The 25229-nt window shown below is 38.8% G+C and overlaps 1 protein-coding gene across 10 annotated transcripts in view; it reads left to right on the top strand.

Annotated features, from left to right (window-relative positions):
- Positions 1–25229, top strand: part of tcf3b (transcription factor 3b) — a 35826-nt gene that overhangs the window by 6986 nt on the left and 3611 nt on the right. For 2 of the 10 annotated variants that reach the window (XM_032571357.1, XM_032571366.1), the window contains 18 exons: positions 1109–1181; positions 8286–8362; positions 10953–11025; positions 11483–11523; positions 11744–11876; positions 13123–13169; positions 19598–19697; positions 19786–19886; positions 20103–20199; positions 20300–20358; positions 20458–20533; positions 20649–20710; positions 21578–21775; positions 22291–22402; positions 22538–22685; positions 22962–23015; positions 24121–24359; positions 24449–24600. In XM_032571357.1, the coding sequence (XP_032427248.1) occupies positions 1109–1181; positions 8286–8362; positions 10953–11025; positions 11483–11523; positions 11744–11876; positions 13123–13169; positions 19598–19697; positions 19786–19886; positions 20103–20199; positions 20300–20358; positions 20458–20533; positions 20649–20710; positions 21578–21775; positions 22291–22402; positions 22538–22685; positions 22962–23015; positions 24121–24359; positions 24449–24594 (1836 nt within the window). In that variant the 3' untranslated portion in view covers positions 24595–24600. The remainder of the gene's footprint in view (positions 1–1108; positions 1182–8285; positions 8363–10952; positions 11026–11482; positions 11524–11743; positions 11877–13122; positions 13170–19597; positions 19698–19785; positions 19887–20102; positions 20200–20299; positions 20359–20457; positions 20534–20648; positions 20711–21577; positions 21776–22290; positions 22403–22537; positions 22686–22961; positions 23016–24120; positions 24360–24448; positions 24601–25229) is intronic. The other 8 variants (XM_032571363.1, XM_032571361.1, XM_032571362.1 and 5 more) reach the window with 8 other exon arrangements.

The raw sequence follows: 25229 nt of genomic DNA on the forward strand, positions 1-25229 counted from the left end.
AGTTTGACATCCTATTTGTAGAACTTTAAATATTAGACATAGTATATCACACAATTTTAGTCTTTTTGAAAGCAATTTTTTTTCTTGTGACTTAAAGGGAACAGGTGCAAATGAACAAAAACAAAACATAAAGATTAACATAAAAATATGTGTTGTTTAAAAGTTTGACTGATGTCACTGTAGGTCTGTTTGTGAACTGCTGTTCCCATTTTTTTTAAACGTTACACATGCACAATAGGCGAATACAAGTCATTTTCATTAAGAAGAATCAGGACAACAATAATGATTCTGATGAAATAAAGCAATTAGATAAATAAATGAATGTACTTAAGGACAATTTGAAGCAGCTTTCTTCCATGTTGTTAAACAAATCAATCCCTGGTATAGTTGATCTCAACAACCGACTCATGCCTAGTATAAATTACAGAAGTTTAGGTTGATCAGTAAACCTTTTCTGTCTACAGGTTATTTTGGCCTGACAGTGACAAACGGATGAAGAATTGTTGGAACAATGTGCACTTTTCTTTTTGTTTACCAAGTGGCTGGTCAGAGAATTGGGCATGGAATAAAGCAGGGTCTCTGTAAGTGTGGTCACATGTGTTCGAAGCAAACTCGTCTGAGTGAGTAGATCACTTCACCAAGATCATAGGCCGCACTGGCACATTTACTTCTAGTGTCCCAGTTCTGAAAATGTTAGGTTCGTGCAGCAGACAGTGCGGTGTCTGGTGAAAAATCCAGACCGCACCACGGCCTCGTGGTGGAGCCCACAGAGGCTCAGTGACATCACCGTTAGTTAATGCACATATTAGTCATAGCACTGGCTTTAGATGTCTGGTGTTAGGCGGCCGTGTCTGATGTGTGCACAAGTTGGGCAAGGCTTTGTTTGTTCTTCAAATAAATTTGTTTGCTAGTGTGTTTCACTGTCGTGGTGGAAGGTGTAAACAACGTATAAATGCTGCTAAATCAATCAATCTTTGGTACGTAGCACCAAAGACTGTGAAGAAGATAAGCAGGAAAACCTAAGCCTATATGTGAGAGATGTTGTAAGAGGAATGTGTGAAGTGTGCCTTGCTTTGTTGGTTATGTTATCTCTGCTTTTGTCTTGCAGATGTTTGCGCCTCCAGTAGCCAATGGGAAGAACAGGACAATGACACTAGCCAGCACTCATTTCTCTGGGCCAGGTAAGCTTCTGCACTTCAGTATCCACCTGATATCTTCATCAATGCTACCTTAAATCTCCTCTTCATATGTTTGTTTCTGCTTTTGTTTGCAAATCAAACACACTGAAGAAATTTCCAGATGTTTCACAGTTGATCTGAATGCAAAGTGTGACTAATAAAGATCTTTCCAGCACAATTAACACCTGAAAGATGAGAAGCATGTGTTTGAAAGGTCAACTCACCAACATCATACCTGTAATTTTTCATCTTGGGCTTTGTGGTTGTCTGTCATACGGTTTCGCTTTAACTCATGCAGGTTTTGATATCGCACTCACCACTTCAATCAGAAAAACACATGTTAAACACATTTTTGGTGCCCCTCCATTCACAGCTTTCAATTTAGCTGGAAAAACATTCAAATGTCCCTCACTTTTCAAGAGAATTACAACAATTTCTTGTTTTATGTGAGGTCTCACCTCCAGAGCCACATGTAACATAGTGATTCTTTAAACTTGAGCTAAATATTATAGAGGAAATTGCAGGTTTCCTGTCATATTTAAGTTATTTAAAATCAGTTTTAGATGTTTTTCTTCTATGTGGCACATAGACATTGACATGAATGACTGTAGTTTAGTTTTATTCAATAGGAAAAGAACAATAATACATCTTTGTTATTCTGCCCTTCAACATAAGATAAGCAAACAGGTGCTGGAGGATTTTTATTATTTGTATCTGTTTTGTATAAAACACAAAACAAATACATTAAGCAAGTATCTTTACTTATGCATTAAAGAATATGTTTCTCATTTTAGAAAACTTTTAAAAAGTGCATTAAAAAACGTTCTGTTGGCTGGTGCATTTACAGATGGAAAATGCTCTCAGATTCTTGTTTCCATGCATTTAATGAATAGGAATAAAGATCTGCAGTATTTGACCTGTTGATCACCGATTGGTGGCGATAAAAGAAAATTGGTTTACTACCATGTCTGCCAGATCAATTTGTGCTTCTTCAGAGCTGATGAGATTTTTTATTGTTTTTTCCAAAAAATGCAGTTCTTGCATATTTTCACAAAGTAGTTTCAGGGAGGCGCTTAACTTTATTGAGGTGTTAAAAACTCTTCCACCAAACTTGCGTAGTTTGCGCAGTTTGAAGCAGAAACTTTCTGAGAACACATGCAGGCACCCTCAAAGCCCTGAGCCGCCGTTCCCATCATCCTGAAGGTTATTAGTAAGTCGTGTTGCTTTCGTTCCTCTGTCACCGTGCCAGCCTGGTGTGTGAAATCGAGTCACACTCTCCAGTTCCCCAGAGTGAGAAGTTGGCCGCTGAGGAACAAAGGCAAAGAAGGGGGCTTATGGACTTGAAACAACTCCCCCCACCCTGAAGTGTAAAACACTCCTCCCCCAACACAGCACAGGGTTCTTACCCCCACTGATCTGCAGGAAATGGCTCAAGTCTGAGACAATGTGCCTCACCCCCAGCTCAGAGCCTCTTAAACTGGCCCAGCATGCAGCGAGTGGGCAGAGTGGAGAAGGAGAGCTTGTTGAATAGGGGGATCAGACCGGGGAAGGCAGGATTCTGTTTGTTTCTGTTACAGCAGGCAATTACTCAGCAGTGAGGAGTTAATTCCTCCCTCCTCCTCATGTCCTAAAGTGTGGCCCTTGGTCATTGACACCCATTATAATGTGATACTTAAAGCTGTCACCTTTAACATCAGGAGATTCTGCAGGTACTCTTTAATAACTCCGGAGTCAAAGTGCTAACACGTGCAGAGTCTGACCCAAGTGATTTTTCTGTTTGTATTTCTATTACATCCCCAAAACTATATTTAATCCCACATTTATTATATGTACTTAAATAAAAGGGGTGATTATGTTCACTTCTATTCAAATGCTTATTTGAAGCCCTGCTCCAATGTTTTCTTGCTAACACTGCTCTGTTTCCCGAGGCCAGGAAACTCATTTGTTGCAGAAATGATGACCATCACAAAACAATGTCCATCTCTGACGTCAGCCAGCCAGCTTGTATATTCAGAGACCCAGCAGCGCGGGAACGGTAGCGAGCAGCCTAGTGGCCCACCAGACCACCTCTATTCATCAACACAAAAGTGCTCAGAGGGGTGCTAATTGCATTAGGCGTCCTTCTCCTTTCCTCAGTGGCCTGTGCGTGTAGAGTAGGGAAGGGTGGGGTGTCTTGTGTGGAGTGGAGGCAAGAGGGAAGGAGTAGAGGAGAGGAGTGGTAAGAACTGTGGGACGTTTGAGGAGTAGGGGAGGCAGAGTGTGACGGTGAGTGGTGGGAGTTGGCTAAGCCCCGCAAGCCTTCAGGCAGGCGTCCCCTCAGTCACCTCTGCAGCTGCTGGCAACGTCTCCAACCCCCCTCCCTCACACAAACAACACAAATACGAGGGACATGACAGGCTCGCTTCCTGTCGATCACTAAAAAACAACTGAATTTACACATCTGGTGTTTCTCTTTAACAACTTTGCCTTTAACCTTTTACATTCTCACAGTTTTCCCGGCTGCATTTTCTTCATATGTTTCTGTCCACATTACGAAGCTCTTGTATAAAAATAGAGGGGCCAAAAAAAGAAAAAAAAAGAAATCTAAAAGGCAAGTGGCTTCCTTCTTCAGCAAAATTAGATGTCTTCTGAGCCTGCAGCCATGAGAAAGCTTTGAGGTTCAGAAAAATAAATATTTTTCTGGGCTCTGGTTTTCAGTCAGTATTTGTCTTTCCATGCGAGTACAATCAAACAAGCTAAGCCGAAGTCTAGGGAGATTCAGACGACTTGTAAACAAACCAATCTTCTGAATTTTATTTATGTTAATTTAAAAAAATGACAATTAAAATTAATACAACTTTGCTGCAATTATCCAAATTTTTCTCATCTCTTGCTCCACAATTTGTTATATTTAGTTTTCACAGCTCTAAACTTCCTAAAACATAAACTCTTTCAGTATGTCCTTATGATTATTGGACATGTCTGTACATTATTTGTATAAGATATAGATTAGAATAGAATTTCTACTGAAGTTGTTGATTTATTCTTAAAGTGATATAAAATCAGGTCAGTCTTAATTCTTAATCTTTCTACTGAATAAACAAGAAATTAAGTCCCTATTTTGTTCATTTTCTCATTATTGTTGGGGCAAAGACATAAAGGTATAAAAATTTTGTCTAAAAATACTACAGCTTGACTGCATTCAAATGCAACTTTAACATAAGTATATAACTTATTTTATTTTCTACATTCACATTTTGAGTTATTTTACTTTTATTTATAGTCATAACTAAACAGAAAATGAACAATTTCTAAATTTAGGATTAGTTTTCACTACTTGTATACTTACTAACATTGTGCTTTTGTTTGCATTTCCTCTCTATATAGAGTAAAACCAGTATAACGAGCTGATATCCTCTGGTTAATTAGTGACACTGTTTGTTTATATAGAGCCTGAAGCCTTAATAAAAGTAAAGGGTGGGGCTTGTGGGTTTTTTCATGACTGGAAATATTTTCAAACAGTCAAATTTGTGCTTCCTGTAAGCAAGGGAAAACTGTAGCAAAGTTGGTTTTGGTAACGAAATAGGATTTTTTAAATGGTTTTTGTCAATCTTTTCTGAACAAAAAAAAGGCCAAAGAAGGTATGACAAAACTTTCTTAACGGAGATTAAATTTTTTTTCCCCCAACAACTGAAACCTATTTCAGGTGTGTGAAAAAGCAGAGGGTTTTGAAACTACATCAGAAAGGCTCGGTCAAATAAAGCCTTGTAGTAAATGTGATAAGACTAAATTGACCATAAAAAAAATGAAGACAAAAGACTAAACACTGACTGAAACCCAAGTACATTTTGAAATAAAATAAAATAACATCGATTTCAGTGTTACTACGGAAATGTAGTAACCCTCTTTCCAGTTGAACAACAATTTGCAGCAGCAGGTAGAGGAGGGGCAGAGCTCTGCTACTTTATAGTTGGAAAAAAAACGGCTCATTCTGTCTTCGCATTGAAATCACTCAAGTTGAAGAAGTGGTAACTTTAAAATTTTGCTAAACCTTGATGCTGGTTGTTATTGGCTTGTTGGGGAATCATAACTTGGCCTGTCTACCTACCTTTTTATAAAACAAGCAACAAATGCCCAATTAAGAATATGTTGGCCATACTTTCTTAGTCTTTTTTTCAGTGGCTAGCCACCGCAGCATTAGCACTCACCTCTGCACCAGCTTTACATGATAGAACGTCTCCAGCCTGACCACGACTTTGAAAAACATACTTGAACAAACTTTAGTAAGGATGTTTTCCACAGATCAGAGATGCATTAAAGTTGTGAACTTATAAACAAGCTGGAGTTCACAGCTTCATAGTGCATTTAAGGAACGCTATGTAAATTCAAACATCACTTCTGTAATTCAAAGCAAATTGTAAAACTGTGTGGATGTTTCAAGTATAGTCTAAATTTAAACATTTAGTTAATGTTTTTATCCATTTCAATTATAGGTAAGTAAAACCTAATTGTAGACTGAACTGAAGAAAATGGCTAATGTGCTAAATGTACTAACATGGGAGTAAAACTGAAAGGGAAGCTTGAGGCATGTATCGTTTAGAAATGTGGTGGTCTCATGAGTTTTTTCACATATTCTTGGAGATGGAAAATACATTGTTGCCCTGATGGCTTTTAGTAATTTTTTCTCTTCCATTTAGCCAAAAATGACATTTGTATATGTATGTTGTAAACATATAAATTGATTTTTAATAGCCAGGCATTTTTCTGTTTGGGAATGATAAAGTATGTTTTGTTGATCTTTTTCGAAGTTTTAACAGAAATTTGGCTTCAAGTTACTACATGACATATTGCTCTGGTATTAAGATATATTTTCTATCTGTAAGAACACCGACCTACTCAGGGATACTTGTTAATGTTTGTTGATGGGTTCACTGGGAAAAAAGTATAAATTTTTAGTTTTGGTACATGTGTATGCTTGATGATTACTAGAAAACTGGGCAGTTTTGACCTCTTAGTAATCGGTTGTTGCACAACTGTGATTTATCCCCTAATCATTCATACCTTCAGCAGATTTGGGGTTGAAGTTTTTTTAACTTCACTTCCTGTCAAATGTGTGACTTTGACTGGAAGTAATGTAGATGCTTTAGAGAGGCCCAGAGCGTCCTGAATCTTTTAGAGATTCTGGGGAGGAAGCTAAAGATTAGGGTGATTTCAAGGAAGGCCTCCACCCTCAGAGTTGAGAGTTCACATAGGCGGTCTTAATACTGGGAGGAAGAAACAAAAAGCAGGTCACCAGTTATAAGAAGGGTTTGATTACTATAATTCAAATGGAGATTTTTCAGTTGATGATTGAGAGCATTGGGGAAATTTCAATATAACTTATATTTTTATGAAATGTAAAATAGAAATAAACTTTATGCTTCTTTTACATTGTGCAACTTTTGAGATGTGCACCATACTTCTATTAGAAATAAACTTCTCTGACTTATTTTTTTAGGATTTACCCCCCCTATCAAGATTCTTGGAGCATTCATTTCTAATTTTTTTAACTGATTTGCTTGAGGTGAAGAGCTTCTCTTTTTCTTTTTTCCCCCCCCACCAGAGTTCAACTGTTTAGATTTGCAAAAGCAGCAAAATCTAAATATCAAAACAATCTCTTTTTTGCAGGGATCAGAGTTGTATTATTACATATAAATTAAAAAAATATGAATAGCTTTTAGGTATTCTGTTTTTCCCCCATTGTTTGCTATGATTTGATTTGACATGGGATAACAATAGAAGAATCTCTGTTCTGGCATGGTTGGAGCTCTCATAGGCGTCAGTGCCACCTCCGCAGCTCTCCACCTTGTTTTAATTGCCTTCAAGTTAATTACTCCAGTAAGTGTGAAACAATGTTGTCAGACTTCCCCTGCACAGTGCTTTCACTCTGTGCTCTGCACCCCTGTTGGCCAAATGGGGGAATCATAGGTGGATGAATAGTTCTTTGGAAATAGCTGTAAACATGAGTGGGTGGGGAGGGGGCTTGTTGGCTTCGTTGACCTGGTTAGTTGACAGTTGCATGATGTTTGTGTATTACTTAACATTTTTTCTTTTGGTAAATATGAAATACTTTGTCTTGCAAGCGTCTTTCAGTGCACATGTTTACCCTTTGTTGTAGAATTTTTTTTTCCTTGCCAATTTGCTTTTACTGTAGGGTCTCTTGGCAACAAGCTTTACCTGAAGTGTCTCCATACAAAATCTGTCAACCTAATTTAGCAGTACGCTCATCACCTGATGAGTACAGGTCTGTATTAGAGCCGATCTGAAGGTGGGCACGGCTGATCCTTTAAGGTCCCTCTCTCCTCCCCGTTCGCCTGATTCTCCATGCCACTGGCATCGGCCCCATAGATCACTGCTGTCGCAGCGTGTGTAGGTGCTTGCACCGCTCTGTTAGCCTCATCGCTCATTCTCACTCGTCAACCAGGCTGCTGATCTCACCCAGACCCCGTCTCACTCCCCTTCCTGACTGCCTGCCTCCCTCTCGTTTCGTCTCCTTGCTTTCTCCTTCCACTCGCTCGCTGCTTTGCTTTCTCACACACATTTTTTTAATTAGGCAAAAATCAAAGGCGCAGTATGAATATTCATAAGGAAACTGCATTAATATGCACAATTATGCAAATCAGCATGCAATTAAGCCTTGTGTCTCCAGAGAGCCTGGATAGCATTAGTGCATTAGACAGGGAGAAGGGGATGATGGGGGTATTTTGGAGTTTTCTGCTCCACCAGTTTTCGACTGTGTTTTCTTTGTGCCACACTTGAATTCTTTCTTTACCTCTACCATTATGCTTCAGTCTTTTTCTTCACATTTTGCTTTGTTTGGGGGAAATTTACTTGGAATAATTAAATGCGACATAGATAACATTGTACCTCATGCATTACATTAGGAAGTAAATGGTTAATTTTATGGTATTCAGCAACCATAATTAACTCTAATAGGAACATTGTACAGCATTTTAAACATGTTTTTCTTGCATATTATTAATAGTCTCATTATATTTTCTTAATATTAACCCTGTTTTGAATTACAGGTTTGTGTAGTACTTGTCAGTCCTGACTGTTTGCAACTCAACATCTTTTTTTTTCTCCCAGCAATAGATGAGCGCAGTGGCTCTGGATCCTGGGGCTCCACAGAACAGAACAGTCCCTCATTCACCACCCAAGGACGGGTAAGATCAAGTCGCACCTGAATTTAAAATTGCATATCTAAGGAGTAATACCAGATGCTTTGATACTGACACCCTCACATGTATTCATTTAATCACACAACCACAACTGAAAATGCACAGCCTCTTTTCCTGAAAACTGCCACAGCAGTGTGCCATATTTGATTTGCAGTGGTAGTGTTTTTTCTTTTTGCTTTCCACCTAATAACCTTGGCCCAGGATCCTGCATTGGCAAGCACCCTTGTAGCTCAGAACCTCGGTTGAAGCCCAGCGGTAATTGCAGCTTCACATCCAGCCTAACTGTCTTGGCACCGGTCTGTAAATACAAAGTACAGGGGGTGAAATAGATGCAGAAAGCTTTGATTACCACAAGTTGATAATTAAGAAAGTCAGTCTGAATCCCTCGAGCTGATTCAGATTTGTTTGGCATTGCTCCCGTTAGCTAGAAAGAGAAACCGAGGGAAGATAACCGCTAAGGTACGTAGGAAAACTGACAACATGAGGATGGCTCCGTATTCAGACGTGTTGCCCTCTGCATGTTGTCAGGGATGGGAAGTCAACTCCGTAGCTTGGATTCCAGTTCTGGTTAAGACGCAAAAACAAAGACTTCAGACTTGGCTTGCACTCTTGCTCCTAAGACTCAAGAATCAATAAGAATCTGTTGAATGTTAGATATTATTAGATATTAAAGTAAGGTAGTAATTGTGCATCATTTCAGCAATTCTTGTCCTTCTGAATTACCATAGTGTACACAAATGGCTGGTAGTCATGGTAACATTACACACAGCACAGATTAGCTCTGCAATGTTTCTCGACAGTAGGAGCCAGTAAAAGAAGTTAATAACAGCTTACATGTTTTGTTTTTTTATGCTACCATTGAACTAATATTAACAGTAAAAAATACATGTGCAGCACTAATAGAAATGTGCATATTTTCTTCTTCACTTTCATCTGACATGTTATTTTCTCAGCATCATTACAGAGACACTTTCAGTATCCTCAAAATGAAAGCTCTTCTGGGTTTTCTTTTCACATGTTAAATTTTCTCTCGCATTTGCTAACATGTTTAGCAAATGTCCTTTCCTCTTTATGTTTAAGTTTACTGGGTTTACCTTGAAGCTTGTACCTTGTATTGTTTTTACCATAATCTCTGGAGTATTGAGCGCACCTGAATATAAAGCACATCCACTAATTTTAAAAGAGAATTTTTTTTTACCATTATAGGTGTCTATAGGATATCTATATGCCGCAGGTGTTCATGTTTTAACATGATACTTGCCCCAAAAGATTTTTTATTTTTAATGAAATACATTCTGGTAAGATACACAAATACATAACATAAATGCTTTTTCCAAACAGTGCCTGTAGCATAAATGCTTAAAAAAATACTAGCCTACCAGGAAAAGTCATAGATTGCCATTATTCATCTTCCTCCAGTGCACTAAAACTATTAAAGTCATCTTTTTGGTGTCAGAATAGAAAAGCATCAAAATTACTTCGTCACGCACTTCCTCAGTCTGTCTTTCGTTGTTTCTCTCAATGTCACTTTCGTTTCGAGGCAAATTTGCCCTTGAGCTTGTGCTGTCCTCTTCATCACACAGCAGTCCAGCCTGTCGAAATCCTTTGATGATCCATATATTAGCGACATCATTGTTTAAGCCACTCTGTTCAAAACGTGTGAAAAAAGTAGCAATCAATAGTCCAGAAATTACGGTGTACTTGATGACAACTGCAAAGTAAAAAGAATTAAAACATTTAAATACTGCATACTGCGCTACGGAAAGTGGAAGTGGTAAATTTGAGTCCAGAGACTAAGAAGCCTTACATATATAAATACAAATACATTAATGGTACTTCATAATTAAAGGTATTTTTGGGGGGGTTCTGTGGTATGTTTATCTGGCAGAAATTAAACTACTTCTACTATGTTTTTTACAACATAAATACATATTTACATTTGTAGTTAGGTAATTATTATACTCCATTTCAAAAAATTCCCAGGAATCAACTTGACCTGAAAAAAATAATAAAAAATTATTGGAGACATTGCTCACCTCGGTATGCAGGCTGCTAGAAGCTGAAAGTGAAACTCTGGTTTGACCTACTGTCTGATTAATTGATTAATAATCATCTGACCACTTTGGGACACATAACTAGCATTACAGTTTAATTTTCTGATGGTCAGTTGATCCTAAAGATCAAGATGTTGACACCATGGTGAAAGTATGGGCCTTGTCCTGACTCAGCAGAACACCGTTAACTCCAAACCAGAAACTATATAGAACTGGAGTGCTCAAAAAACAACACACATACTTTAAAAGATGTGATGGGGCTTAATGTTGTTGCTCGTAGTTCTTATCTTTACATCAGTAAAAAATTTTTACCAGCATGTCTGGCAACATGAGAAATTGTCACAGCAGCTCAACCATTATGAATGCACAACAAACCTACATAAATACTGGTATTACGCAATCTGAACAGCATTTATCACTGTCCATGAGAAACTTCAGACTTGACTTGTACTTAAAAACACAAACTTATTCAGACATTTAGACTTGAACCTGAGTTATATTCTGTAACATTGATCCTACAGAGCTATGGAGAGGGATCCCACTTCAGTGAACATGAAGGCTTGTCCTCCCCATTTATTAGTTCAGGGATTGCAGGTATGTCCTTTAATTTACTTTTCTACAGCTACTACCTAATTTTCTGGCCCTACATTTTTTTCTGTCAATCCTTTTGATTACATAGCAATTTGTACTTTTTGACTACAAAAATAGTTTTGTAGTGAAATGTGTATGTGTGCTTGCATTCATAGTCCTATATGTGTGTGGGTGTGTGTGTGTGTGTGTGTGGGGGGGTGTGTGTGTGTGTGTGTGTGTGTGTTCATCCGGTGAGGGTTGGGGATGTTAGGGTGCTGAAGCAGAAACCCTCCCTGGGGTTTTGTCTGGCGGGCAGCTTTATGCAGCTGAGCGTATTGAAAAAGGGGGAAGGCCTCCCTGAACAGTTTCTATTTATGAAAACCTACTTTTCATTTCTGTTATCACACATCATTGCATCCAAGTGTTTTTGAGCAATCTGTTCTAATTGCGCCAAAATTTAAGCATGTTTTTTTTCATGTAGGTAAAAACGAGAGGCCACCGTACACTCCCTTTGTAAGCCAGGTATGTTCCACCATTCACAGTCCTTGCATGTCTCTGACAGGCCATACAAGTAGAAACTAAATTCAGTGCTGAATCGCTAAAGGAAGCTCCATTTTCTCAGTTCTCATTTCAGACACTTTGAATTTACAACCGTCTTTGTTTCTTAGAAGAGAAGTTGATGTTTTTTGTTGTTCTTTCCCACGCATGTTGTTGGTAAAAGATTTGCTCTCTCTGTTTCTAGCCTGGTTTATTTCCAAGTGACATAGCAATGCCCAGCCCAGATGCTTTGTCTCCCTCTGGCATAAAGTCAGGCTCTCAGTTTTATCCATCATATCCTAACAACCCCCGGAGAAGGCCGCCTGAAGGAGGCTTAGGTAAATGAAAAAAAAAAAAAAAACATTAAACATTCTTTGGTGCTAGTAGAGCTTTGATTTTTTTTTCCTCTTTTTTTTTTTACCACATAAAGATGTCAAAGTCTGTTTTCCAAATGTTATGATTACATTTTTACCAGATTTGATCAAAAAGATAAAACCCATCTCTTCCCTCGTCCTTTGATACTTAGTTAAAATTATCCACTTAAAGATCTGAGACTGCAGTATACACTGGTTTGAGATGATTTAATATGCCCTTATATTTCATGAAAGTGTATATCAGTACTGCAGAAGATATGAATATGTAAGAAAAAACTACCAATTATGGCCTATTGATGTTATACGTTTTCTTTAATGTATTTACATTTGTTTAGATAATGATGTATTGCCTATATAGAAACATACATAAATATGCTATAGGTGTACAAGAAGTATCTTTATGAATAGTCTGTTTTTTTGTAAGTAAATGATTTAAAAAACTGTGCTGCAGATTGTCTGAGAGAGTTTTTAATCAAACAGAAAAATAAAGGAATTACAAAATCTTTCTTATTTATGCATTTAACCAAGTTTTCTTTAACACAATACAAAGGGCATCAATCTACACACTGTGGCTCAATGCCTTCATCTAGACAGTTTTATGACTTTTAACCGACCTGCTCGTCATCTATCAGTCAATTATGAACAAACTGGCTGAGTGATTAATTCGTCTCTACTTTGTACATGTATTTATTTCACCATGACTATATGTTCATAATACATCAAGGGAGACAGTGTTCTTTTTATGTTTTGTTTTTTCCATGTGTTGGTATATTTAATTGTAAATGGAAAACACCAAAGAAAATAAATGTTTACCGCAGTAAAAACAAAAACAAGTGGGACAAAAGAGATTCAACCTCAATTGTTTAACTTGGTATGAATGGGATCTGTCAGTCTTGATTTAAATTGAATTAAATGAGTGCTTGTCTTAAAATCCAAATAGTAGCGGCCATTTTATGTGTGTCTTTTACTAGAAATAAACATATTTTTAATCAGCTTTACTCTGGTTATAGAAGAAGAAAGAGAAACACTTTGTCACTGACACATTTGCGACAGCTTGTTCAGAATTGCTGAAACTGGATCAACGACATAACCCAGCACATGAGCTTGCATATTTTTTGCTTAAATTTAATTTATGTTTGCAGTTCTTATTTATTTAAAACTATTATTCTGTTGTGATGGGTTTTTTTTTTTTTAAATGTTCTGTCTACAGAGACCCAGCCAAAAAAGATTCGGAAACCCCCTGGCCTGCCGTCCTCGGTGAGAACTCCTTTCTTCTCTTCTGATCTCCTCAGCCTCACAGCCAGTTGCCCGTTTTCTTTTCTGCGTGCATATCCTGCGGCTCCCCCGCCCCGCATTGAGCCGTCCTGTAGCAGACAGGAGTAAAGACCGTCTGCTCAGACATACACTCAGAGAGCTGCCAGTCACATCATTGTTGTGGCTGTTGCTGCAGTCAGGTGGTCTTAAGTGGTGTTTGAGATGCTTGTCTTCCATGCAGTTGGGCTCTTTTATCTTATCTTGTAGTAGTTTGACAAATTTATGAACTGATTTCTTTCAACAGCCTGATCTGAACTGGATGAACATGTAGAACATGGTTCCTATGCAGTCTGGAAAAGTATAACATTTGATTTTCAGTGTTTTCTGGGCCTAGATGAATATTTATAAAGAAAGTGATGATTGGAAAAATATTCACATTTTCTCCCTTCCTAGTTTTATTCCTTTCTGTTTTCCTAAAAGAACAAAACACAAAGTTGAGTCTGGAAAAATCAGGCATATTCACATTAATAATATGTAGGAGCCCTGGTAGAATGAAGGTGTTCAGCTATCGAAGTTGTTCTTTTTTGTGTAAATGTAGACATTGTATTTGGCTTTAAAGTCATTCTCCTAAAAATGCTTCATTTACTCCTACAGTTCATAATGTGGTAACTTAGATAAGCTCATGATTATCATTTAACATCTTAAATCTCTCAAAACTTCTGCTCGCGTCCAAGCAGGATAAAGTTTCTAGTGATGGCATGCCTGACTGTAACTTGTGTCATTTTTTGTCAGTGTGCCCAGAGGTAATAGCAGCCGATGGGAGGATGACGGCAGCCGCACATAGCTGCAAATACAAGTCACCGTTACTCATTTTATTGAACTGAATCAGGTTCATGCCCATTCATGAATCAGAGTCACATTTTAGGTTTGACGTGTGTACTCATACTCAGCCTGTCTGCTTAAACGGTTTAAAACAAAAATCTTGTTTTTAGTTGGAAAATCTACAAAGCGAAATGAAGTAAGCAAAAACGCAAGCTTCGCCCATTTCTTTCTGCTCAAATTGATTCTAAAATGTCTTAAGCATTAGTTAGTGGATTTCCTTTTTAAGTTTGTAGGACACTTGAGTGTTAACCCTAACACACACTGACTTAAAGTCCTTGTGGGCCAGTGTCCCGTGTGGTTTGGATGTTTTGCTGCTTGAACACACCTGATTTGCATGAGTGGGTCATTAGTAGGGTCATGCAGAACACTGGAGGAGGAAAGAATTGATTGGTTGTAATCAGGTGTGTGTGGACCTACAACATGCAGGATTAGAACTGCCAATCCACCCCTGGACTAGCAGGTTGTTAGTTGGATCTTTTTGTTACGTCCAGTCTGAATACTGTGTCATTACTATGAACTGCTGTACTTTCACTAAGAAGTTCTATTTGTGCTTCTGTAGTTCTCAGGTAACAGTGAGCTGCACGATTAAATCTCAAATTGTAACTTCTTCCGATTTATTTTCCTGATAATGTTTAATTTTAATCATTTTGATACAAAGCTCTAAATTAAATGTTTTAAATAAAAAAAGTTGTTGCATTATTTGCATGTGTCTTGAATTGAGTTCACTTCTTCCTGTTACACCCCAGTACTCAGTTGCTACCAGCTGTACTGAGAAGTGACCCAATTATTAAATAGTGTTTGCCTATGTGTAATTTAATCTCTGAGGTCTGTGAGAACATTTCTGAACAAATGGCATCATTAAGGCTTAAGAAACAGCAGGCAGGTCAGTGATGAAGATGGTGAGATACTTTATGAGGGGTAAGGTTATAATACAGTATCCCAAACTTGAGGAATGGAGAGAATATTGCCTGATTTGCCTGCATGCGGTCCTAGAAAGACGAGTGCATTTACCACACCTGCAAAAAAAAAAAAACTACTACTGGACTAAATCCTGAACACATTCTTCCTAGAGCAGCATCATGCTGTGGGATCCATCTTTTTAACAGGGACATCAAAGCTGTTTTGGTTTGTGAAAATGAACAGAGCAGAGCTAAATACAGAACTATCCCTGAAGAAAGCCTGTCGCAGGTGACAAAAGACTGAAGCCCAGGGCAGAGACTCAGCAGCTAGGAGGACAAGTTTAAACATCCACATAGAGCCTCAAAGGGGTGAACAGTTTCATGTTAAAATAGCCTAGTCCAAGTAAAGATCTAAACTAAGTTGAGAACATGTGGAAAGGTGAGCAAATTGATCTTCAGATACTTTCACTTGGAAATGAATACGTGTTTAGTACATGTAGATTTTTGGATTTTTATTTAGCAATGTTTAAAGCCTTTTTTCCCCTTGTGATTTACAATGATGCGTTTCTTTTTGATTATCTTAAGATTTCTATGCAACACTCTGAAGTTTGTGTTTACAGGATAGCAAAGTTGTGGAAAAGTGCTACAAATGCTTTTGGAAGGCACTGACTTCTCCAACTGTTTGCATTAACTATTTGTAGTATATTTAGTTTATGCTCAGTGTGTGGACAGAGCTAAACATGATGAGGTCTTCAAGCCACCGTATTGAAAAGTTTTGTTGTTTTACACGAGCGAAGCTGCTGTTTGGCAACACAGCTGCCACCGTCCACCTGTAGGTGTTGTGTTGAAGTGGCCTCAGAAACCTGTGCGTTGGGACGCCGTTGTGCTTTTTACATCGGATGTTCGAGTGTGAACCCCGTCTAGCCAACACTTTCTGTTTTTTCTCTGAACCTCCGTCGTTCTCTTTAGTAACACGAACGATGGGGCTGTGGGTTTTGGTGCGAATGATGATGAGATGTCTGTTTGTGTGAACCCCCCACCCTTGCCTCACCTCCGCCTACGCTGCACCACATGATGGCCTGGGTGGGCCTCCCCCCTGCGAGTGACCCAGTTGTGAGGCGCAGTGCTTGCGAGACCTCTTAGCCCCGTGTCTGAGCCCAGATTAATGACTGATGATCCTGTGGTCTCTTTCCACACTCCTACCATCCTCCCTTTCTTTTTTACCTTACCAAACTATCCATTTTCCTCTTTATCTGCTTTTATAGCTTGAACAACATTGCTTTGAATCCAAAAACTTTACGCATCCACTCAGTTCCTGTAAACCCTTCCCCCGCTTATGTTTCAAAAACTCACAAACATTTGTTTCTCTTCTGGGCCCTAGTTGTCCCTTTTCCTACCCACAAACCTTTGTGGTTGAATATAAGCATGTGTAGGTTAGTTTGATGTTAATCTTCATCGATTCCCCACCTTTAGCAATAAACCTTTTTTTTTTCTTTTCATGTGTGTGTGCAGAGGCCTTTACACGGTCATAACCTGAATCACATTAAACCCGTATTAGTTAAGGATTTTACCCTATAAATCTCTTTCTTTCCTGAGAATACAATTACCCGGCAGTGCCTGTCATTGTGCGGCTCTGTGCTCCCGTCTAGAGCAGCAGGATTCGCAGGACATTGTTCCCGGTGAAAGAACAACTCAAAGCTTATTGTTAAATGAAGCCATCTCCATCATGTTTCCCCCCGAATTAACCGTGATCATTTTAAATCCCCCGTTTCCTTCACACTCCCTTGGCCGTATCAAGCTTTGTTTAAGTCATTTAGATTACCGTCCCCTGTCCCCCTGAACACCCCTTATCTCTCCACCCATTTCATATATCATCAGGACCTTAATTTTTTTTTTTTCTCCCCTCTCAATCCTCATCCTTGCCTCTTTACCACCCCCTACCCACCACAGTTTCTCCCTGTCTCTCTCCCTCTCTTTCCGTCTCTCTCGCTGACTGGATCCCAGCCCCCATCTCTCTCTCTCTCTCTCTCTCGCTCGCTCGCTCTCTGTATTTCTCTCTCCCTCCACTCGTTCCCTCTCCTCAGCCCAGCTGCCTGTGGAGTTGGATGCGGTCCAGGAACAGGCAGATGGCTCTGTAATTAGAAGTGCATCTCTCCATTCCCTTTCCACTTCTCCTTGTTAAATCAAATTACAGAAAAAATCCCTTTTCTGGATTAGCATTCTTTGCAGCATAGCCTTCATTCTCTTCCCTTTTCCTGTATCTGCCATGTAGTACAGAGGAAGAGGAGTGAGTGAGTGAGTGAGTGAGTGAGTGAGTGAGTGAGTGAGTGAGTGAGTGAGTGAGTGAGTGAGTGAGTGAGTGAGTGGCACATGAGGGTGAATGGAAAGCAGGGACTTCCTGTGTCCATCCTCAGTCTTTATTGCCACTTTAGTTTCGCCAACATTTAGAAAGGATGTTCATGCACAGGATTTCAGCTTTGTTTTTAAGTGCATTGCTTTTTGGTTTGTGCATGAATGGGTGTGTTGGCTCACTAAATGCATGGTATGTGCGCGAGCTGATACTGAGCATGTTACAGGGAGGGGCTGCGGGCCTGGCAGTGCGATGTCACTGGGGTCCTAGGAACTAGAGGAAATGCTCACTGTGCACTGGGATTCAAGCCGTCGCTGTACCCAGCATGCCATGGCCACTGTGGTCTCCTCTACAGGCGAGGAGCTGGCCTCGCTTCCTCCTCCACCTCCAGCAGACTCCCTCATGCCATCTTGTGGCCGTTTGAGGCCACTATAATCCAATAGTTGTCCATGGGTAACTAAAATAATTTAGTCAGCAGGAAATTTGTTTTTTCCTTGTATTCCAGGTCTTTAAAACTCTTCAGTATGTGGGCTTACCACTAATCTGTCATCAAGCAAATATATTAAATCATGTAACACTGATATTACCTATAATAATGTTTCTACAACCTTTATTGGTTATTTTTAGCATTTAATCAGAAACATAAACTTAATATTATAACTTTTTTCCATTATGCTCTTTATAGATCAACTCTGAAGGTCTAACAATGTGATGTTTGTTGGGTAACTAGCTTAGGTATCCGTTTTGCAGTTGGTTGCTTAACAGTGTTGCTCAATCCTGCTCATCACAGATGAGGTTGGCCATATTCTGCACCTATGAAGTTTCAAAAATGAAGACATGATTTTAGAACCAGAGGAGGCGGGGAAGAGAGCCATCCAAGTGTCTGACATCATCCAAGGAGAAATTGATATGGTCAACAGCATGATTTTAGTTGAAGCATAATGTTTATGATTTTTTAAAATTTCTACTTTGGCAGACTATTTTCATCCAAATCGGTGTGTTTTTCAAGTCCTGTTCCTGCAGCCTGTGAGTGGCAACAAGTTGGGGTCATGTCATTGGCCGGCTCTATCTGCACTAAGATTTCAAAATAAAGCTGGTGGATGCGGTGTCTGCTTACCCCCTAATAAAACGGGTTATAAAAGTTTTCAGCGGCTATAGTAGTCTTAAGGATCAGAAAGCAGCACAAGTGCTATGCATGAGAAGCTGATGAGCCAAGAAAAATAAGGAAATAAAGCTCCTGAATACTGTCTAAATTTAGAAAAATTGTCCTAGATCTTCCCACTTATTGTCTGACCAGATTAAAGTTCTGTCTGTGATAAATGTGGAGACAATACTGATGCCCAAATTAATTCAACTTCACCCATTCTAATGACATTGGGTAGAGGATGTGGTTAATACGATTTAAAAATGTAAGCAAGACAAAATTCCTAAATAACACATACTTAATGAAAGCTAGTTGTTTTTTTAATAAAAAAGTGCAATAGAAATAGATTTATTTCTCTGAAGTCCCACTGTTGTCTGATTTTATTTCCTGTTATCTTCATTGATTTATTGTGAATATTTTTTGTTATTTGAACATGCAGAAATAATATGCATAATTGTAATGACGGAAAACTAAGCTTTTGATACTAATTGAATATTAGTAATTATAATTATTATTATAGATAAAACCCATCTTTGGTGTTTGGCACCTTAAAAGTTCAGTTCTGAGTTCAGCGACCTGGTCTGTCCCGACGACGTCAGAGCGACCTGCTGAATAATGTGCATGAAGCAGCAATCCACCTGGGTTTTGGTGCGTTTTTGCTGTAATTCTACCTGCCGGCTGGTCGCACCGACCCTCTCTAATCGCAACACGACACCCTTGAGCCTGGAAACCAGCTCACCCCTACATGAGTTGTAATAGCAGTAGGTTAAGTTTAACCTCTCTTGCCATCTTGGTTCTTTCAACAACAATAAAAAGCAAAACAATCAGGCCTTTAAAAGCTGCCTTTAAGTGCTTTGTGAAAGATGTTTTAGTTTCCTCTGTTTACAAGCTTGTTTGGTGCAGCTGCAAATGTTTCCCAACAGCTAACTTTGTCTTTCTTGTGAGGAAAATGTGTAGCCTCTGTCTGGCTGCCAGCTGGCTAGCAGTGTGCAGCATCAGATGTAAATAGGGATAGCGCTGAGTTACTGTGCTTTATTGATGAAACTCTGGCATGCTTCAAAAGCACTCAAAACAAGTAACTGGAAATATTTGCAGTTTTAATATTGTAACATTTGAATTCTTTTAAAAAAGAAAACTTGCATGCTTGTTTCTTTAGGTTTATGCTTCTACATCCGGAGATGAGTTTGCCAGGGACAATGGAGGGTATCCTGGTGCTAAACCCGGCGCTGTCTATCCTGGCACTTTCTACATGCAAGGTAATGTTTCAAGATACAACGTCTTGTGTAATGGTGACTTCTGTTCATTTTTAATATAAATTTTCAAATATTATTTCCCATCCCTCAGAAGACCCCTGGTCATCTTCTGGCTATTCTGGGATGTTGGGTAACTCTCCTCACATTGGACAGCCAGGCTCCTTCCCAGCTATCAACCCACAGGACAGAATGGTGGGTTTGTGCTTCATTATTCCTCAAGCTTTCAAATTTCACCTATTGTCACTTAAAAAGAAATTTGATCATACTTTATTTTAAAGTCTAATATTTACATTTGCAATATTTTTTGTTTTCTTTAAAAGCAACCTTTATAATGCGTTGTATTATTCAGTTATTCATTTTGTACTTCACTGTACTTTTTTGAAGCTTCACTCTCTGTCTCTGATCCAGCAGAACTATTCTCTGCCTGGCAGCGAAGTCAACGGCTTCCACTCTGCCCCCACCACCTACAACCACACATCCACCATCAATGGAGAAGGCATCATGGGTAAGCACCCAAGTTTCTGGACAGCATCTTCAGCTAATCTGTTGAAAGGCTACAACTGTTAGTTTGTTCTTATTTATTCATCTATTTATTTTCTCTGCAGCCAACCGAGGCACAACAGCAAGCAGTTCAGGAGATGAGATTGGAAAAGCTCTTGCTTCTGTAAGTTTCTTATTTCTTTTTGTTCTGTTTTTAATAAGTTCACACTGACTAGATATTTAGATATTTCAAATTCTGATTTATATCGACTATACCTTTCAGATTTACCCATCGGACCACAACAGTAATAATTTCTCTTCGGCTCCTTCCACTCCTGGATCTCCCCAGGCCATCCCAGGTAAACCTCAACCATCATTTACAATAGATATGGCCAGAAAAAATGTGTCTGCAGCTCCATCTGGTGTTTATATTAAATAACTGACTCTTAACATGATTGAACATTATCTCTGCAGGAGCTCAGTCTCAGTGGCAAAGACCAACCACACCCAACTATGAAGGGCAACCACACACACTGGTAAGTTGACATCTTTTTCTACTTCACCAAAAGTTATTTTAAAGCATTAAAGGGTCACGAGGTTATGGTATCAGGCTCGGTTTGAGGGTTTTAGGTAGATTATATCCTACATGCATTATATGCAGGACTTGATGCTTTTGGCATCAGGAAGCCACAGAAAAAGGCACTTTAGGTCTTGGTTTAAAACTGGACTCGGGCTTCTTATAATAGGTCTGGTCTTAGTGTTAAGCAGTTTACATTATAAACTAAACACTTTGCTTTCGATACTACCTATTTAGTCTAAGATAAAGCCGGTCCTGATGCGACATGTCTAGGTTTCGCAGATCCGAACTGGAAGACAGCTTCAGCCTTGTTTTGTTTCCTGATTTGTGACACTTGAGTGAAATTATGACTTCTGTAAAAACTTTTTCAACTTAGTTTATGCATGTTAGAAAAGCTTATTGGAAAAGATAAATGAGCGGAAAATTATGAAGATTTGAAATGTAACATGCTGAAACAACCTCCTGCTGAATAAATGGTTAAATTTTGTTTGGCTGGAAAACAGCAACAGTGCTAAGAAACTGAACAATTGAAGTGAACAACATGTTTAGTAAAATGCTATTTAATTAACTTTATTCAGTTTGTACATAAAAAAATAATTAAATTGAGGATGTTAGAGTTATCTATGATAAACTATGGTAATTCTTTTTGATCAAAATCTGAACCTATTTTTTATATTGTATGTTTTTTGGGGTTTTTTTTATGACAAATGTAATTTTGTAGTGATATGAGAAAGCTATGAATGTGCTTGTGAAGGTTGTAACTTTTCTTAGATCATGTTCTTATAGTTCTGTTATGCTAATGGTCACATTTCATGAACTTGTGCAGCAGAATAAAATGGAGGACCGCTTGGAAGAGGCCATCCATGTGCTGCGTAGTCATGCTGTGGGCCAGAGCCCAGCGTTAGAAGGCGCTCACTCTGACATGCACAGCCTGCTGTCCTCAGTTCACAATGGGGGCCTTGGAGGCCTCTCCCCAGCTTTCCCCAATGCCAGCCTTGCTCTCAGCAACAGACATCCTGCTTTGGTGAGTCATTTTTCCTCTATTTGTTCTGTCTTTTATGTTTTCAGCTGCTAAAAGGATTACATCGACCAAAATATCTCTGCTAGAAATGAGTGTACTCTCATAGAGGATGAGTAAAAGTTCAGTAGTTTAGATGCTTCTGAGACGACAATGTTCCTTTTAAGATTTACTAATGGTTCAGTTTTTAAATGGTCTCATTGCAACAATTTACATATAAATAATAAAAAATACTTTATACTAAGCAATAAATTATGTATTCAATTTAATTAGCTTTGCATTCTATTGTGTTAAAAAATGTGCATCATTGTTTTGAATACTATTTGAAGAGGAAAGAAAAGAGTTTAGCACTTTGTCGCCATCTGCTGGCCAAAGATTATATTGTAAGAAGCAATATAATTGTCTTACAATATAACTTGTTCAATTTAATTTAAATGTATGATTTACTCCCCCATAAAACTTACCAAAGCACTCCAGCTAATTTTTAATAGATTGACATTAATATGCTCCACTTTGATCAGCAGGGAGGGAAACATGAGGAGCCCACAGGACTTCCTCCCAGCAGCACCCTCCTGCATGGCCATCACGCCACTGGACCCACGCCATCCGTTGGCCAACCAGAAGGCTTCACTAGTGAGATAAACTGTTAATTTTTTTTAATTTTTATTTTTTACATAAAACTCTGAAAAACTGTCCTTACAGGTCTTCTTTCTTTTGGAACCAAGCTTCTCGACTATGGTTAGTAAGTATTTGTATGCTTGTCTTTAGGTCTCCCTGGAGGTCTGGCCCGGTCAGCTCACTCTTCCAGCAGCTCAGACATCAAAAGAGAAGACAAAGAGGATGATGAAAACTCATCTATTGCAGACAAGTCGGAGGAGGAAAAGAAGGACTCCAAGGCAGCACGTAATCGAACAAGGTAACCTTGAATTTGGCTTCTTTAGAACATTTAGTTAGCATTGCTTATTATTCTCTTGCAATGCACGTGTATTATGGAACAATAGAAGAAAGTTTCCCATCAACTAAGTATGATAGCACAGAGAAAGTGATGGGATAGTTCTAAGTTTCTGTTGCAACTCCAAATTAAAGTTATCTAAGGGTTAATTAACCCTTCTTGTGTTTCCCGCTGATTGTTCAGGCTATGCTAGGTGTTTTAACATTGTCAACCTCCCCTCCCTTCATGTCACGTTTTCAGAAAGGAGGCGTTGACCCTCCAGATGCTCTCTGGCCTATCAGACCAGAAAGATGAGTAAGTTTCTCCAACAGAGGATCAACTTTTAGTGTTTTGGGTTCTTAGAAAACAACTCTCCCAAGAAATGTTATTTCACTTGCTGTTTAAAATTATAAAAGCACTTTCCACATTTTTTTCACAGAAATGATATAATTGGTAGAAAAAAAACATAAAAAAAACATGTGGATAAGTAAATTATACATCACAAAAACATTTCGTTAACATGGATTTAATGCGACTATAACCAGTGCACACATATCACAAAATATGAACCACTGTGAATTTATTAAAGTGGTCCTCCTGACCTGGAAATGATGCTTCTCGGATGGCTCCTTTACTTACAATGTTTTTAATTTTATTTTTTTTTTTGTGATGCAACCAAATGATTAAATTTTCATCTAAGAAAATCTATGAATTCTATGAATTCATAAGAAAATTAGATGAAAATCAATGAATGTGTCTGATAGGAAACTGTTGATGGACTTCTCAATTATTATTGGAAAAGCAATCAAACTATTATTAAAATTGCCTGTTCTACATGTTTCCAATGGTGTTTTGACTATCCTTGATGTTCAAGCAGGGAAAGGACCAGGACCTGCTCTACTCTAAAAGGGCTTAAAAATTCTTTTTGTATAGTTTTAGAGTATTTTTCTACATTTTAATAGGCTGAAGCACACACTGAAGGGAACTTCTGTTTGTCCCATCCTCTTCACCTTCAATTTTAACTTGCATGACCAAGAGCTTCTTGCCACAGCTTAATTGTTGACAAAATATTGTATTGGGAGGGAACTTGCTAGTTGTATACTGGCTCACTCAATCTAAAGCACATAATATTTGCCATTTATATTTATATAATTACTTTCACAGGCATGCCTGACTGCAATATAAGGCATTTTCCAAAGGTCAGCAAAGGATAAAGTTATTTTATGTTTAGCAAATCTATTAATGTTTCAAATCATGTCTGTAGCTAGTTGAACACTGTTAATTTCTTGCCAGTTACAATCAAATTGTCTTTTAGATAACAACAGATGGTAAAAATAAGATTTTAGCAGAATATTTCTGTGTGTGTGATACTTTTGTGTGGTACATCAACAAGCATCAACGCGCTGTTTGTATTTTTTAGCAGTCAGGACAATGAGGACGACGAGGACGTTCCCCCTGAGGTGAAGATGGAGCGGGAGAGGGAACGGCGAGTGGCCAACAACGCCCGGGAGCGTCTCAGAGTGCGGGACATCAACGAGGCTTTCAAGGAGCTCGGGAGGATGTGCCAGCTGCACCTCAGCCATGACAAACCTCAGACCAAACTCCTCATTCTCCATCAAGCGGTCAACGTCATCCTCAATTTAGAACAACAAGTCAGAGGTGAGTTCTTAGAAGCGATGTGTTCATGAGCCGCCGGTGACCTGTTTAGTTCTTCATTGCGAGGCGCGTTTCTGCTTTCCCTTGGTCAGAGCGCAACCTTAATCCCAAGGCGGCGTGTTTAAAAAGGCGTGAGGAGGAGAAGGTTTCCGGGGTGGTGGGGGAGGCACCCATGCAGCTCCCAGGAGGTCACCCAAGCATGGGAGGAGATGGACACAATCCAGTTGGCCACATGTAACTCCAGGTGGGTTTTCCAAAAAAAAAAAAAAAAATGCTGGTAATTGTCAATGTTTGCTCCTTGGTTGTATGCTTTGAATTTTCATAAGGATCAGAGTGCAGGAAGACGCTTCATCTACACAACTCCATGAAATTATTCCATTATCCTTGCTAACAAATGTTGCAATAATAGGCTTTTCTAAAGAACTGTCTTTGTGAACAATTCTTATAAACACCATTCTTAAGTAGAACTGCAAAAGAAAATTACTGTCAAGCAGAAAATATGAGCTGCAGGTGGTAAAGATATGCAGCAAACCTGGCTTTTGACTACTTTTCTCTTTTCCAAACAGTAAATGTGACATGCTTAAACACAATCCTCTTCAGTGTGGAAATTGTTACTGCAGGAAGAACACTTGATTTGCTAATTTTTGTATCAAGGGAGTTTTTAAAACTTAAGCTAAGCGAGTAAAAAGCATTTTAAAAAGGAAAAGGCTGCCGACCCACCGATCTTCAGTCTGTCCCTTTAGTGAAGGAGGAAATTTATCTGAAACAGGGAGTGTGACTATAATACAGAGTCGCTCTGTTCTGTTCTGTTGGATGAAACTTTGAACCTCTCCATGTGATATAACATACTGAGTCTGGGAATGTTTGCAGTCT

The sequence above is a fragment of the Xiphophorus hellerii genome, chromosome 9, assembly GCF_003331165.1.
Source record: "Xiphophorus hellerii strain 12219 chromosome 9, Xiphophorus_hellerii-4.1, whole genome shotgun sequence".
Classification (NCBI taxonomy): Eukaryota; Metazoa; Chordata; class Actinopteri; order Cyprinodontiformes; family Poeciliidae; genus Xiphophorus; species Xiphophorus hellerii.